General features: G+C 39.4%; 1 protein-coding gene across 5 annotated transcripts in view; it reads right to left on the bottom strand.

Moving 5' to 3' along the window:
* The window catches only part of nckap5l.S (NCK-associated protein 5-like S homeolog), a 65,337-nt gene that overhangs the window by 19,774 nt on the left and 30,816 nt on the right, over positions 1-14,747 (bottom strand). For 3 of the 5 annotated variants that reach the window (XM_018247906.2, XM_041582914.1, XM_041582915.1), the window contains 3 exons: positions 11,881-12,068; positions 4,076-4,137; positions 3,075-3,176 (listed from right to left, as the gene is read on the bottom strand). In XM_018247906.2, the coding sequence (XP_018103395.1) occupies positions 3,075-3,176; positions 4,076-4,137; positions 11,881-11,947 (231 nt within the window). In that variant the 5' untranslated portion in view covers positions 11,948-12,068. 5 annotated transcript variants of the gene reach the window in all.

Here is a 14,747-nt window from a genome sequence, read left to right on the forward strand (position 1 = left end):
AAGGACATTTTATGTCGCATGTGCACTACCTGATCAGTAACAAATAAATATGTTAAAACCCCTAAATTAAGCTTGACCTTTTTCTTATGTTCCATATAAGCTCTCATAATGAACATTGGTATATACTGCTCCTTTAACACTTAAGGAAAGCCCTAGTCACAGTGGCACCGTGATTTATTTTAGTAACTACACACTGCCTTTCTGGATTCTCACGTGTCCCACTACAATAACCCTTTGGGTCAATTCCAAAAACTCACACTGCCTTAGATGTAAACACTGCCTAATGATATCCGTGTGCAAACAAATTCTCCATCCATCAGGGGCTTGTGTACAATCCCAAGGGGATTTTCATTGAGTCTTGCACAGATGTTGTTTTTCTCTCCCTTTGTGTCCTAATAAACTACTGAGCAGAGATAATCCATTGATGTGTGGAAAGGGGAAAGAGTAACAGACATGGCTAATTACACATTGTCAAAATCATAATCATACTTCCCATCTTATTTTCTACTTTTATTTTTTCCTATTCTGATTCATATCCATCAAATGAACAGTATGACACATGTCAAATGACCTGAAGGTGAGAAGCAAATCTCCCTTAATACCTCCAAAATTCATCATCTGAAGGTCAGCAGGGTGCCCTTTAATGCTATCGTAAGTGGTCCCAAATGTGTCTGTTTTTAAATATATTTAAATAAATATATATATATATATATTAGAATTCATTTTTTTAATCCTTCTGTTTTAAGAGTAAGAGGAGATACAGAGGGAATATACTTTATTAAAGGTATGGGTAGTTAGTAGCAAACCACAATTTGTGTTTTGGCAGTTCAATTGGCTCCAAGGCTTTTGAATGCACAAGGACACAGTGATAGATGCACATCTACAATTGCAGAACTCAGCATTTCAATAACACACACAGTGTTCTCTCTATTAAACAAATATGAAATACTTGTCCTAAGAAAAGAAAAATAGGGGCAACAGTCCAAAATGCTTTTGCTACATTTAAATAACCAAAATCAAAATCAGGTGCTGCCGAGAGGGAATGGAGAGGAGGTAAAAATAAAGTTGTACTTTAAGTGAGCCCCTAGCATTCATTAGTGCCTAAGACAAGCTCGCAGAATGTTTATTAGAATGTCTTTACTGAGCAGAGTGAGATTATTGAGATTGGCCTGCCTGTTTACCAGCCACATATATTTTATGCTTGTTTTTTTTGGGACTGCCATGTCGCCAGCTGTTGGTCTGATGCTTTAGTTCATACTAAAAAAAACAGACTAGTGGGTATGGGTTTGCCCTCTCCTATTAAATAATAACAACACATTGTAATGGATGGCACAGATGAAACATCCATGTAATCCTTTATATAATCAGCAAATAAAACCCTGGATGACTGCAAGCTCAGGTCTTAATAAGGGGTATACCCTGCAGTGGGAGATTTAGTGGATCTAGCATTTAGCAGTAATCCAGCATTGATGGCTCAATGGAATGGAGTTCCATGCACAAAAACTATATCTCAAAATTATAGCATGTCTGTACTGTAGGCTAGAACTGTCCAGTGTGACTTTTCTAGAAAGCACCCAAATAATCCCCTTGTTGTATTAACAGTGACCCTAATGCTTCTCAACATACAGCAATTTCATATAGCTCTTTGATAGTTTCCAATATGTTGTGCCATTTTTGTTTTCTAAGCTGCTTCCATAAAGTAGAATCTTAAATTAAATCTCATCAATGCCAAGGAAATTGTTTGGGGACTCCATAATGCGGATACGACAAAGGCTGTTATATTATTGCTCCCACAGCTCTGACACCAACCACAGTGCATTTAGATGGAGGACAGATGATATTCCCCAGAAAACCCTTTATTGAAGCACTTTCTTAAGGTGGCCATAGACGTGACAATTACGATCTTTCTTGGAAAAGATCTTTCCAAGAAAGATCATTCGTTTCAATACACACGTGTAGAGTTGAATAGTCAGATATACAGGTAGATATACGGGAAGAAACAATAGAATTCTACCTGTATCTGACGATTCAGCACTAACAATGGCCGATGTTTGGCTCCCTTCAAAGGCACCCGATCAAAATTTTCCGTCCAGCCGGATCGACGAGCCGACCGATATCCAAGTCTTCTGCTATCGGTCGGCTCTTTTTCCACCATACACGCAACGAATATCGGACGAAAATTCGTTTCGTACGATATTCTCTGTGCGTCTATGGCCACCTTTACCCTGACACCAGTCTGAATGACTGAAAAGAGGGCCCAGATTGCTAAAATTGCTAAGGATTAAGATATATATATATATATCTATATCTATATATCTATATATCTATATATCTATATATCGATATATCGATATATCGATATATCGATATATAGATAGATTATAGATAGATAGATATCTATATATATATATATATATATATATATATATATATATATATATATAGATATATATCTATATATAATAAAAATCTGGGAGTAAACATATTAGAACATATGGGGTGGTGCGACACAAGAGGATCATAGCATATGGGTCAGGATGGTTCTTGATACAGAATCATCGGAACATATATGGGTCATGGTTGTATTTTGTGTGCATTGGCTATTCAATAATATAAAAGTTCTTTTTATAGGTTTATGTTGTTGTAGGAATAGGTCTGGTTATTTCAGCTACCATCTCTGCCAGCAAACTAGACTAAGATGTATAAAAAATAAACTCAGGGCAGCCAATATGCTGAATTTGCTGAGCTGCTAAAAATAAATTATTCAGCCTAAGCTTGTATCAATGTGTGCAGGTAATACAGTGAAAATCACTAAGAAATGTAATTATACGGACGGCTGAACATTGCATTGATGCTGATCTTAACTTTTCCTTGTCTCCAATCAATGAGCCCCCCCCAAGCAAGGTGGGTTAAACAATCAATCACAGCCTCTATCAATAACAAACAACTAAAACATCTATTGATATTGTACCAAGAATAGTTATTTGCAATATTGTCTTCTCCTTATATATTTTCCCAGTATGATCTCAGATCATTTATAAGTATGGCACAGCTCTTGTCCCAAAGGCAGATACCTCTATTTCCCGCAATCTCTCCAACAGATCCTGAATGACAAAGGGCTCAGACGCTCCTCCAGTCAGAAGCCGAATTTCATCCTCCACCTCCGAAGTCATTCTCTGTGTAGAAAGGGGAAAAGAAACTAAAGTTACCATTTAGTTAATAATATAAAATGCCTGGCCCAGAATGAAGGCTGCAAAGTCAGTGCATGGGAACCAGGCAGCACAAAATACTGTAGAACTTAAAAATATGTAATGTTACTAACTAAACAGGTTCCTACAAATCTGTATGAATACAGTCAAAATACTCAAATCTCAAAATGTGTAAAAGGCATGGGGATTCTTTTACCATAAATCTGGTGCCTTGTAGTGATGGGTGAATCTGACTTACGGTATTTCGCTTCACCACAAATTCGCAAAGTGGCGAAAATTTTCCAAAAATGCATTGGTCTAACGTTTTTTCGACGCGCAACAAATTTGTTCACCCATTAGAGTCTATGGGCATCATTTTTGCCGCGAAACTTGTAGAAAATTTTTGCTCATCACTAGTGCCTTGCCTATAGATACACTGTATATCTGTCTACACACACTTATAATATAGATACACATAAATGTATATAGTGACTTTTCCCATAGAAGCATCTGCTAAATAATAATAAATACAGTTTACCAGGCTAGTGTAGAACATTAGGCCTGCATGATCATGTCTGGCTGCTTTCTGTATACAGAATTAAAACTGTGGGGTTTATCTGGTTATTAATCTGTTGGCATTTGGAAGATCTGTAGCATTTTCCTCTAATGCAAAGTGGTTCAGTTTCACTTTATGACGGCAGAGTAAATAAAGTCTCCCATCTGGTTTGAAGGATTACGAAGATTAGGGCTTTCCCACAATGCCCAGTTTCCTACATAGAACGTGCATCTAGGGAAGCTTTATAGTAAAGCCTTAGAGACAGAAGCAGGTCAGTCTCTTTTTTTCCAAGCTAAGTACATCTGGGGACAGAGCTCCCTCCTACACTCACCTCTCTTGTGATTTCATTCCCAGGAGATGGATGGGCATTGGACCTGCAGCATTTCAGCCAATCTGCAAAAAGAGATTAACATTTAGCACAGTTAGGCTCAGCTTTCTGCATAATTAAAGGAATATATATATATATATATATATATATATATATATATATATATATATATATATATATATATTTATATATATTTATATATTATATATGTGCAATTAACATCAGCCACACAGCATCAACTTCTAAAGATGTTAGCTCACCTTCAGCTAATGTTATGTCAACAGGCTTAATGCACACTGAGCATGTGCAGTGTCACTGACAAACAAAAAATGGCCTTTGAAGAAATGGGAGAATACTGTTGCAGAGCCCCTAAACCTCTGGTCTGGCAAAGTCAGTTTGGTACATAAAAAGCAGCATTTCTAGCCACATTCTTATTCGACTTTAGATTCTCTTAAAATAAGCCATTCGTTATGCTTCACAGAGTAGCAACTCTATTACTTCAGGGTCAGAAGGCTAGAAACCCCTCTTTTTTTTAATGCCGTTCTACAGTAATAATAACAGATCAAGTCGGTAAACCTTAGGCTACTTCTCCCCAGAGACTTCAATCACATTTGTTACCATGTCATATGTGACCTCCTTAAATATGTATGCTCTTTAAGCTCGCCGCTGTCAATTAGAAACGACACAGTGCGCCGCATTACAGAACAGCGCTGAAGAGCTATTCAGCAACACAGCAGTTAATCTAGACAATGCCATTTACCTTACACTACCTCTGCTCTCACTAAACTGCGATTTGACGTCACTTAATTCCTGGAGAACCCAAAAGAGAATCTGTCATGTTAGAATAATTGTGTGTTTAGATCCCCGAACAGGAACTCTGTGTCTAACAGAAATCAAACATCAGAAATGGCATCAACGGAAACCAGCAGAACAAGTACTGGCAATTAAGGCATATTAAGAATTCTTTCCTTCCAATATGCAAGTTTTTTTCATTTATATATTTTATCTGAGCACCGGTCATCAGTTCTTTCTACAGTCCAATATAGGATAACCTACACCAGGGGTCCCCAACCTTTTGAAGCCGTGAGCAACATTCAGAAGTAAAAGGAGTTGGGGAGCAACACAAGCATGAAAAATGTTCTTGGGGTGACAAATGTGGATCGTCACCTACATTGAGGCTCTGTTTGGCAGTACACATGGTTTTTATGCAACCAAAACTTTCCTCCAAGCCTGGAATTCAAAATTAAGCTCCTGCTTTGAGGCCACTGAGAGCAACATCTAATGGGTTGGAGAGCAACATGTTACTCACGAGCTACTGGTTGGGGATCACTGACCTACACTAAGGTAATATATTCTTGTTGCAACTGATGCATTCTGCATAAACAACAAAATAGCAAGCCCAGTGGTAAAACAACAAACAGACAATTTTAATTTTATCATATATGGGCTAAATAAATTACTAGCTGAAAGATTTAATGGACACCATATTAAACCATTCCCTAAACAGAACACATTATATGAAGCTGTGTTTGGATTTCACTGATTCAGTTACACCATAAAATACATTTAAAAAGGCTTAATGACATTCATATTGAATGGGGGATCACAACACGTGGTTTAATGTTAGGGGCTATGGGGGGCCCCTATCAACAGAACTGGGACATTTGTGGTTGGCCATGAGGTATCACGGGGTAACATGCATGCATGCCTTGGTGGGGAGCCTTAAAAATGTCTTGCTGGGGGCCCAAGGCCATATAGTAATGCCCCTGAGGTGCAATATGCATTTGGAGAAATACACATGAAAGTGAATAGGAAGGGTGTAAAGTCTGCCGTATAAAAAGGAACATGTGACATAACAATAAGGATCAGGAAAGACAGGCTATGTACAAACACAAAGGCTGCATTAGCATCCCTATGAGGCACGGGACAAGCTGTAACATTTACTAGTCTAAATGTAAACACATTCACAGCACAGGCTTCTATGCAAGGAAATTGGCCTTCACACTTCCGACTTGCCCTGTGAGAAAACATTTAAGCTTTCTTATGCGGAATTGAGGAGTCTCAAAGGAAAAGGACTTCCCCACACTGTAATCACAGGCATCAGTCTAAAGGGAAGGGCTGTGGACCCTTGGGACTGCAGGGAGGCTGGGGCCCCCATCTGAGGGCAGAGAGAATTACATAAACCAGGGATGTTGCCTTGGGCTTAAAGGACCAGTGTGCTCCCTTTTTCAAATTAGTTCAATGAATATGGTTTGTGCAGAAAATACTTTTTGTCTGGCTAAATTAAGAAATATGTACATTCTTTCCTATTTCTTGTACTATCAATTTTAAATAAAGTCACATGCTACTTGTATGTATTGCTGTTTGTATGAGTACATTCAAGACAAATTGGCAGCCCTCTGTATAAACTAACCTCCCCCCCCATCCTGTTCTTCACGGTTCTTTATCACAAAGCTAATTATGCAAAGGACTGCGGATTTGTATTGCTTGTGCTCGCAAGAACCTTAATGTGACTTCACTTATGACACATTTATCTATGTCCTCCCCCTGTTAAACAGTAAACTGTTATTGAAAACTGCTAAACAATGGATCAAGTCTTTCTATAATGACCTTCCTCCAGCCACCTTCTCTATCCTACATCAAACCAGGTAAAAGTTATGGGGATGGGAAATAACCAAAACAGCCCTAGCAGCTCTGCTGGTCACATTCTATCCACAAACAGTGGGTCTGGAGGAAGCTGAATATTCATGGCAGATTTGTGTATGAGCTATACAATCCATGGTATTGCCTGAAGTTACACTTAAAAAGTCTTTTATATAAAAGCAAAACTTAAAGCCATAATAGAGAATGGAATATTAGAATGATAGAGGTAGCCCGATGGAACTCTTCGTTTTCTGCACTAAACTAACAATACTTTGCTCCAAACAAATACAATGAAGTTGAAAGAATCTCACTGGGGGATGGTTCATGCAAATCTCCCTGTGGCATCTATTTAGGTTAAATTAAAGCCATTTCAGCATGGGAATTGAATATGAGGAATGTGCTGCCTAATGAGGCTTCCACTAACAGATATACAGGGAAGGTTTCAAAGGATTTAATAAACTATGGCCATGCAGCAAAGTTGTCAAAGTCATGGCTCCCAGCTGTTAAAAACCCGCAGCGTGCAGGGAGTTGTGGATCAACACAGCAGGAAAGCTACAAGTCTGACATTGCTGCCATACATATTATATATAGGTGTGGATTTCTGAAACCTATAGAACTGTTTTTTAGCAGATTTGATGCTGGGTAAATCATTTTCATCTTAAGAAATTAATTTCACAACGGGTTTGAGAATTCCTTTAAAACAAAGCGAATACATTTATTTCAGCACATGAGAGCCCGTGCCATGAGCCTTTAATGCAGGTACAGATCTCTATATTAAAAATTTAGAAATCTAGATCAGGTCCTGCACATTCTGTAACTTCATTGCCGAGTCCTGGGGTAGAACACTGCATTGCAGGTTGCAGCAAATGCAGAAGCTCTTGATTCCTCTGTCCCATGCCAAAATACCGATCAGAAATCTGCTCGGAGGAAATTGTCTCTGCCATAACCATTGGAGCAATGTAGCGTGCTGGTGACATGAGGACAATTTAAATTAATTCCTAGTCCTTGGTATCTGACCTGAAAAACTCCCAAGCTCAAAGGACTTTAGGGTAGGCGAGGGATGAAACAGCTCTCTCTTATCTACTGAAGTTTTTCACACTGCAGCAAGGCAAAGCTTTATGTTTTTAGCTTTGGGGTCCCTTTTATTAGGTAAAATGACAAACACCAAACAGACAGTCAAAAAACGTTAAGGTTACTAGAAAAACACATGTTTAAAGGACCAGTTACATCAAATGAAATCAAAATATTTCTTTGCTTTTTTACACATTGGTTATTCCTACCACGTACATGAAGCCGGAGTCTTGACCTTTATTGCAGTGTGTTTGTTTACCTCTTCTTAAGAGGACGACAAGTATAAATGTACCCATATAACCCAATAGAAAACCCCATACAGTGCAGAATAAAAAAAAGCCTAAAAGCCACGTTAAGGAAAAATTCGTTGAAATTTAACATATGCAAAAAAACTGTTATCCAGAATGCTCAGGACCAAAGGTTTTCTTGATAAAGGGTCTTTGGGTTATTTGGATCTCCATACCATAATCCTAGTTAAAAATCATTTAAACATTAAATAACCCAAAATGATGGTTTCCCCACCAATAAGAATTAATTATATCTTAGTAGGATCAAGTACAATGTACTGTTTTGTTATTGCAGAGAAAACGGAAATATTATTATTATTATTATTATTATTATTATTATTATTATTATTAACATGTATTTATATAGCGCCAACATATTGCGTAGCACTGTAAAGTAAGAAATATGTTTGAAAATGTTGAATTATTTAATTAAAATGGAGTCTATGGGAGATGACATTCCAGTGATTTCTGGACAATAGCTTTCCGAATAATGGATCCTATACCTTTATATTAATAGTAGCATTTCAGTTGTCCTAGACATTACTTTAATACTTTTAAATAAAAACTTACAATGAGAATGAAATGTGGGGAATGGGTTCTGCCATTGAAAGCCATTCTCGGTAAATGCAATGTAAAATAACATATCCTGTAGAAGTGATGGAAATACTGTACATACAAGGTGTAAGAAGTAGAATTGTGGCCCTCCTGCTGTTCTGAATACTTGACTGGCAGACACAACATGGACAAGCTACAAGTGTGAGGCAGAAATTAGCTTGTCTGTAAATCCTACATTCAGCAAGCACTGGTTCCAAGGAGTATCTTTACGGGCAGCTGCCATACTAACCCTACTTTATAGACTCGAGCAAGGGCTGAAGTGATGCTCAGTGTCAGACACATGGGCAAAGAAAAAGCAAAAAAAAATGCCTCTTACAATAATGATATTTTATCGTGAAGCTGGTTGAAAAAGAAATGAAGTGAAATTAAAAGGAAACAAACTGTATTTAGATTGTGAGCTCTTCGGGCCAGGCCCTTTTAACCTCTTGAATCTGTTATATTTTTGTATGTAATAATCTGTATATTCATTGTATACACCCATATATTGTATAGAGCTGAGGAAAACATTGGTGTTTTATATTACAGGTATGGGACCTGTTATCCAGAATGCTCGGGACCTGGGGTTTTCCGGATAATGGATCTTTCTGTAATTTGGGTCTTCATGCCTTAAGTCTACTAGAAATTCATTTAAACATTAAATAAACCCAATTTTCTGGTTTTGCTTCCGATAAGGATTAATTATATCTTAGTTGGGACAAGTACAAGGTATTGTTTTATTATTACAGAGAAAAAGGAAATCATTTTTAAAAATTTGGATTATTTGGATAAAATAGAGTCTATGGGAGCCAGCCATTCCGTAATTCGGAGCTTTCTGGATATCGGGTTTCCGGATAAGGGATCCTATACCTGTATTTGGACCTGGGTAATTACAGTTTTAAACACACAAATACATAATACATAAAATTGTTTATAGCTGGCATACACGACTGACACGGAATTGCTTAACCGTAAATTCACTGTCCCAGGATGCACAGCTCTGCAATGGATGTGCAGATTATTGCCTTTGTTTTAACCTATTAGTGGCCAGAACAGTGTTCCTAAAATGATATGGCAAAGAACCAGAATTTTCTGCCGTTACTGACTTTTGCATATAATGCATCTGGATTATAAGTGAATTATTGTGTCTGCAAACTGTATTACTTAATAAATGACATTGTGCAAACAGGACATCTGCAGACCATTGGTATTAGCAAAGAGAGGCACAGTCTGCTTAACATACACAGGGAAAACTGTGACCTTGTTCAGCACCATGTGCACAGCAGAAACACCAACAACACCTAGGGGCAGATTTATTAAGGGTCGAATTTCAAAGTGCAAAAATCTTCGAAAATTCGACCATCGAATAGGTTACTTAGACATTCAAAGTCGAAGTATTTTCTATCGTACTTTGAATCGAACGATTTCATCGTACGATCGTGCGATTTCACTTCGACTTCTAAAAACCTAGCCAAATGTTGGCTAACATAGCAATTCGGCAGGTTTAAGTTGGCGAAGTGTCAAAGTTGAAGTTTTTTAAAGAGACAGTACTTCGATATATGTATATGAGAGCCCCTATGCAAGTATTGTACTAGACAGGCCCGGACTGCCAACTGGGGCTTCTGGCAAATGCCAGAGGGGCTGCTATAAGGTGCCATAGAAAGTCACTATTTAATGGCCTGGTGGGGCTGTTTGGGCCTCTGTGTACCTGAAAAGGCAGGGCCTATTTTGACTCTCAGTCCAGACCTGGTAGTAGAGACCCCTGAAACACATTCCAGAGAGCCAAACCGCAGACTGAGCAACTTGCCATTCATGGGAAGCCTGAGCTGAAGTTATGTTTATGGCATACGTTGGTGTATTCAGATCCAAATGTGCACACATTATAACAAATACACAATATATATGCAGCTTACACACATGGCATTACAACAGCTGCAGAACCAGTGTGAAACGGACACCCCTAACTTCTGTACATAGTGCCCTCAGACTGAGCTGCAGCTCAACATCAACCTGTGACCTCCAATTTTAGTTAAGACACCCAGCATCCCAAAGATATCTGCAAGATACTGGGAGTAGTGATTCAAGTACAGATGTAGACTTGAAAAGAATCAGCTGTCCCACAGCATAAGGGTAGGGGCACACGGCGCGATTTCGCCGCGATTCTGCGCTAAGCGAGTTGTCGCTGCGTTTTTTAAGCCGAAAATAGCTTTGCTAACTTTGGCGCTGGCGTCAATGCAAATCGCGGCGAAATCGCTGCGCTAATTCACACGCGGCGATTCGTTTTCTATTGTCGTCCGAAGTTGCCTCGCTGGGCGTTTCCGGGCAAGTTAGCAAAGCTATTTCGGCTTAAAAAACGCAGCGAAATCGCGCCGTGTGCCCCTAGCCTAAGAAGTGGCTTGTTCTTTCCCCTAGGGCAGGGTACAACAGAGAGGACATTGGTCCAAGGTCCAAATCATAACCATGAGGGATTATGAGAGGGAAAGCAGATAAAGTGCTGAGGATATATTGTTTTGTGCAACAATTTGCCATGTTAACAATAGGGATGTTGTTGCAGCCTCACAGCTGTTGCTAAACTGCAGCTCCCTGCAGTTTAGCAACAGCAAAAAGTTTGCAAGACCCTGTGCCAACACTCACAGACATGCACCCAACAATACAGTGACAATAGGGGCACATCTGAAGATGATAACATCTGGCTGTACCATGGCATAGCTAGGGAACCACATACTGAGAGCTTCAGAGCCATGACTTGTACTGGCCGGATAAGGCTGACAACTAGCGCACAAGTTCAGAGCCAATGACATGAGGCTGGAAATAAGAGAGCTCTACAGAACACTCAAAATGTAGTTTCCTTTTTCCTAAGCCCCAAAACACATAGAAATACTTGCAGGAAATGTCTGGAGTAACAAAGAGAAAGGCCTTGTGCCTCATCACACTTACCTTGTCCCCTCTCCCCTTCTTGCTCTCACTTCATGGAAGCTCTTGGAGAGCCGGCTGCCGTGCTTATTGTGCTGCATTGTTAGCTAGCACAGTCGCAGTGGGGAAGAAGGGAGGAGGTTGGAGGGGGGGTGGATGGGTGGGAAGAGAACGAGTCTGAATCCCTGCCAGGATCAGCGTGTGCTCTTCCAGGCCTGCAGCGTCTGTCCCCCTAACCCCCCCCCCCCATGATGTAAAGCAAGGGCCCACGTCACATATACACACACTGCAGCTTGAACTTACCCTCAGGGACAATCCTTAGCCCACCATTAGAACGGCAAGAGCTCTCCCTTCTGTCACACACTTCCATTAAAAAGGGGATATCAACTGGCTCTTCTCTTCATATGGTTGCAAAGTCAAGGTCACTTGTGTTCTGGGTTCTCAAATCATTCTCCATACAGAGTCCCGTCTCAGTCAGGTCACCCCTCCATCTTATTAGAACAAGCATGAACAGCAGGTGAACCTCATACACTGCTGTGTTAGACATTCTACCATCTAACCAACCCCAAAGCAGTGATGAAACTACCCCACAGCAAAAAAATGTAGGGCCCCAATCCCCAAAACATTGGTAAGTTGATTTATCATATCAAACAACTGATGTTCCTGCGCTAAAGCCTTTCCTGAGGTATGAGGGCAGTAGTTTCACAACATCTCAAGGGTTCCCACCATCATTTTTTGTGATTTAGATGACCTGAATTTGTTTAACTCCAATTCCCATCAACCTCCATCAGCTGCGTATGCAGCATTAAAAATACAATAAATAAAATAATTATAAATTCAATTAGAGGCCTCAAAAATACCATAAAATATGGAGACAAAACAAGATCAAAAAGCCACTACTTAAGCACACCGTTTGGAAAGGCACAATGTCTAAATTCAAATTTTTTCCCATTTACATGGTTAAATACAAAGAAAAATAGAGAAGCCAATTTCTCTTGTCATACATGAAATAATATTTGATTTGGTACTGGAGAGGAAAGCTGTGCTTTGTGGACTTTTACTAGCCATTACCCGTGGTCACATGAGTGCAAAATCCCACCATATTTCTGGGCCCACTGCAGGGAAAGGATTTATGTTGCTGCTCCTGGAAACAAATCTTCCCAACAATTCTTGTAAGTACTAGAGTTTGCCTCACTCCTTATTTAGGGGGAGGCATGAAGGTCATGTGGCCTGGGCCTAAAACACTAAAATAACCTATACTCATGGCAAGGCTAACCCAATAACACAGCAAAGGAGATATAACAACTGATCTTCCACAACCTGCATGTCCATTCTGTAATAACCTCTATTCAACTGTGGATCAGAAGCCTCTATCAATATTCTCTGTGTATGACATTAACATTTACAGTTCCTAACATGGAAACAAACATCACAGCTGTTTTTGTTAATAACCTCTTATTTAGCAAAACACACAGACATAGAGGCACCAAATAGCCCCGGGCGTAACACATAGACATGACAGTCTTTAGTAGAGTGTTAGCCAAGGCAGGGACGGGCCTCAGCAAAACATACTTTCATACCTACCAATATTTTGGAAATAGAAAGAGGGACAAAAAGGTTTGCTGCTGCTCCGAGCCGCAAATATTTGACCACGCCTGTTTTTGCGGCCCCTAATTACCATGTTAATTTTACAAAATTGGGCAGGTTATGAAAGTTTGAACACATTTCTGTGTTTTTTTTGCAGTTATTACAGTTTGCTAATGAAGATGAACTGCCCTTTAAGCTGCACATCAGTTTCCCCAAGAGACCTGCTTATCTTAAATTGTTACAATTATTTATTTGCTTATCTTAAATTGTTACATTGTTAAAGTACACCTGCCATGTATTCTGGGCTCTCTGCCAAAAGGCAATTATGTTTTAGAAACTTTATATCTATTTTTCTGACTGTCCAGTGCAGGAGATCAAAGACAAAGTTGAGATATTTCAGTAACAATCTGGGCTGCCTGTTGAAATGTCAAAATCGTGACTGTCCCACTTAAACCGGGACAGTTGGGAGGTATGTACTCAATGGGGCTCCATTATTCATAGGAGGACACAAACATAGCAGTTCTCTTTTTGCAAGTTGTACATACATACATCAAAAAATATTACATATGTTAATACTTTCTTTAGCTAGGGGTACCGCAATAAGGCCCAGGCTACTATGCACACAGGAATGGCATGTAATTCACTCCCTATGCCCTTCAGCTTTGACTGTGCACATGATTGGGTTATATAAGGCAACCTGCTCTTCCTACCGCCTTTCCAACCATCTGAGCTGTGATCATTACTTTTAGCCATGTGGGGTCTCAGCTGCACCTTTGCCTGGCATCCATGTGCCTCCTGGCTAGAGCAAGAGAACACGTGAATGATTATCCAGGCATTAATAATGATTTATTTTCTTGCTGCCCAATGTCTTTAACATAAAAATTAACTATTGAACAGTTTCATTCCTAAACACTGGCTTTTGCCATTCTATGGAAAGAGGTAGAAGAGATGTAGAACTGAAAAGTAGAACTGAAAATTGGGAAACATTAACATTTGACTCCCTGATCCAATGCAACGTTTGGCCCTGCAGTTTTTGTTGACCTTTAAGTCCCAGCAATTTTCAGCAATGAGAAAACCTGAACTGACATAAGCACACATTAATGAAATTAAGGGCATCATAGGAAGGCTGGGGGTCTCTATCTCAGGGAAAAAGTAATAAAGTCACAACCTTTGAGGCTGCAATCCCTAGATGCAATTGAACTCAACTCTCAACATCCCACCATTGTACAGTAGCAGGCACAATCACATCTGCCACAAACGCCAACACATTCATCTGCCAAAATATAAAAATATCTGACTGCTACTGCACCATAAAATACCTGCACCTCAAACATCTTTATAGGAAAACCATACCCCACCAAACAATGTAAATAAACCATTTCCATAATAGTACTACAAGCTATTGTGTAATGCTAAAAAGAAAATTGCCATTTTAAGAACTAAGAGCCGGCCCCTGGGATCCTATGATTCACAGTGCACACAAACCAAGGGCACACATACATGTTAGGTCACATAAGCCAATTAATGGAGAAAGTTTTGTCTCACACTTCTTCCTATTACAGTTAGAGCTGCTTTATTTCTGA

This window comes from Xenopus laevis, chromosome 2S (assembly GCF_017654675.1).
Source record: "Xenopus laevis strain J_2021 chromosome 2S, Xenopus_laevis_v10.1, whole genome shotgun sequence".
In the NCBI taxonomy this organism is placed as follows: Eukaryota; Metazoa; Chordata; class Amphibia; order Anura; family Pipidae; genus Xenopus; species Xenopus laevis.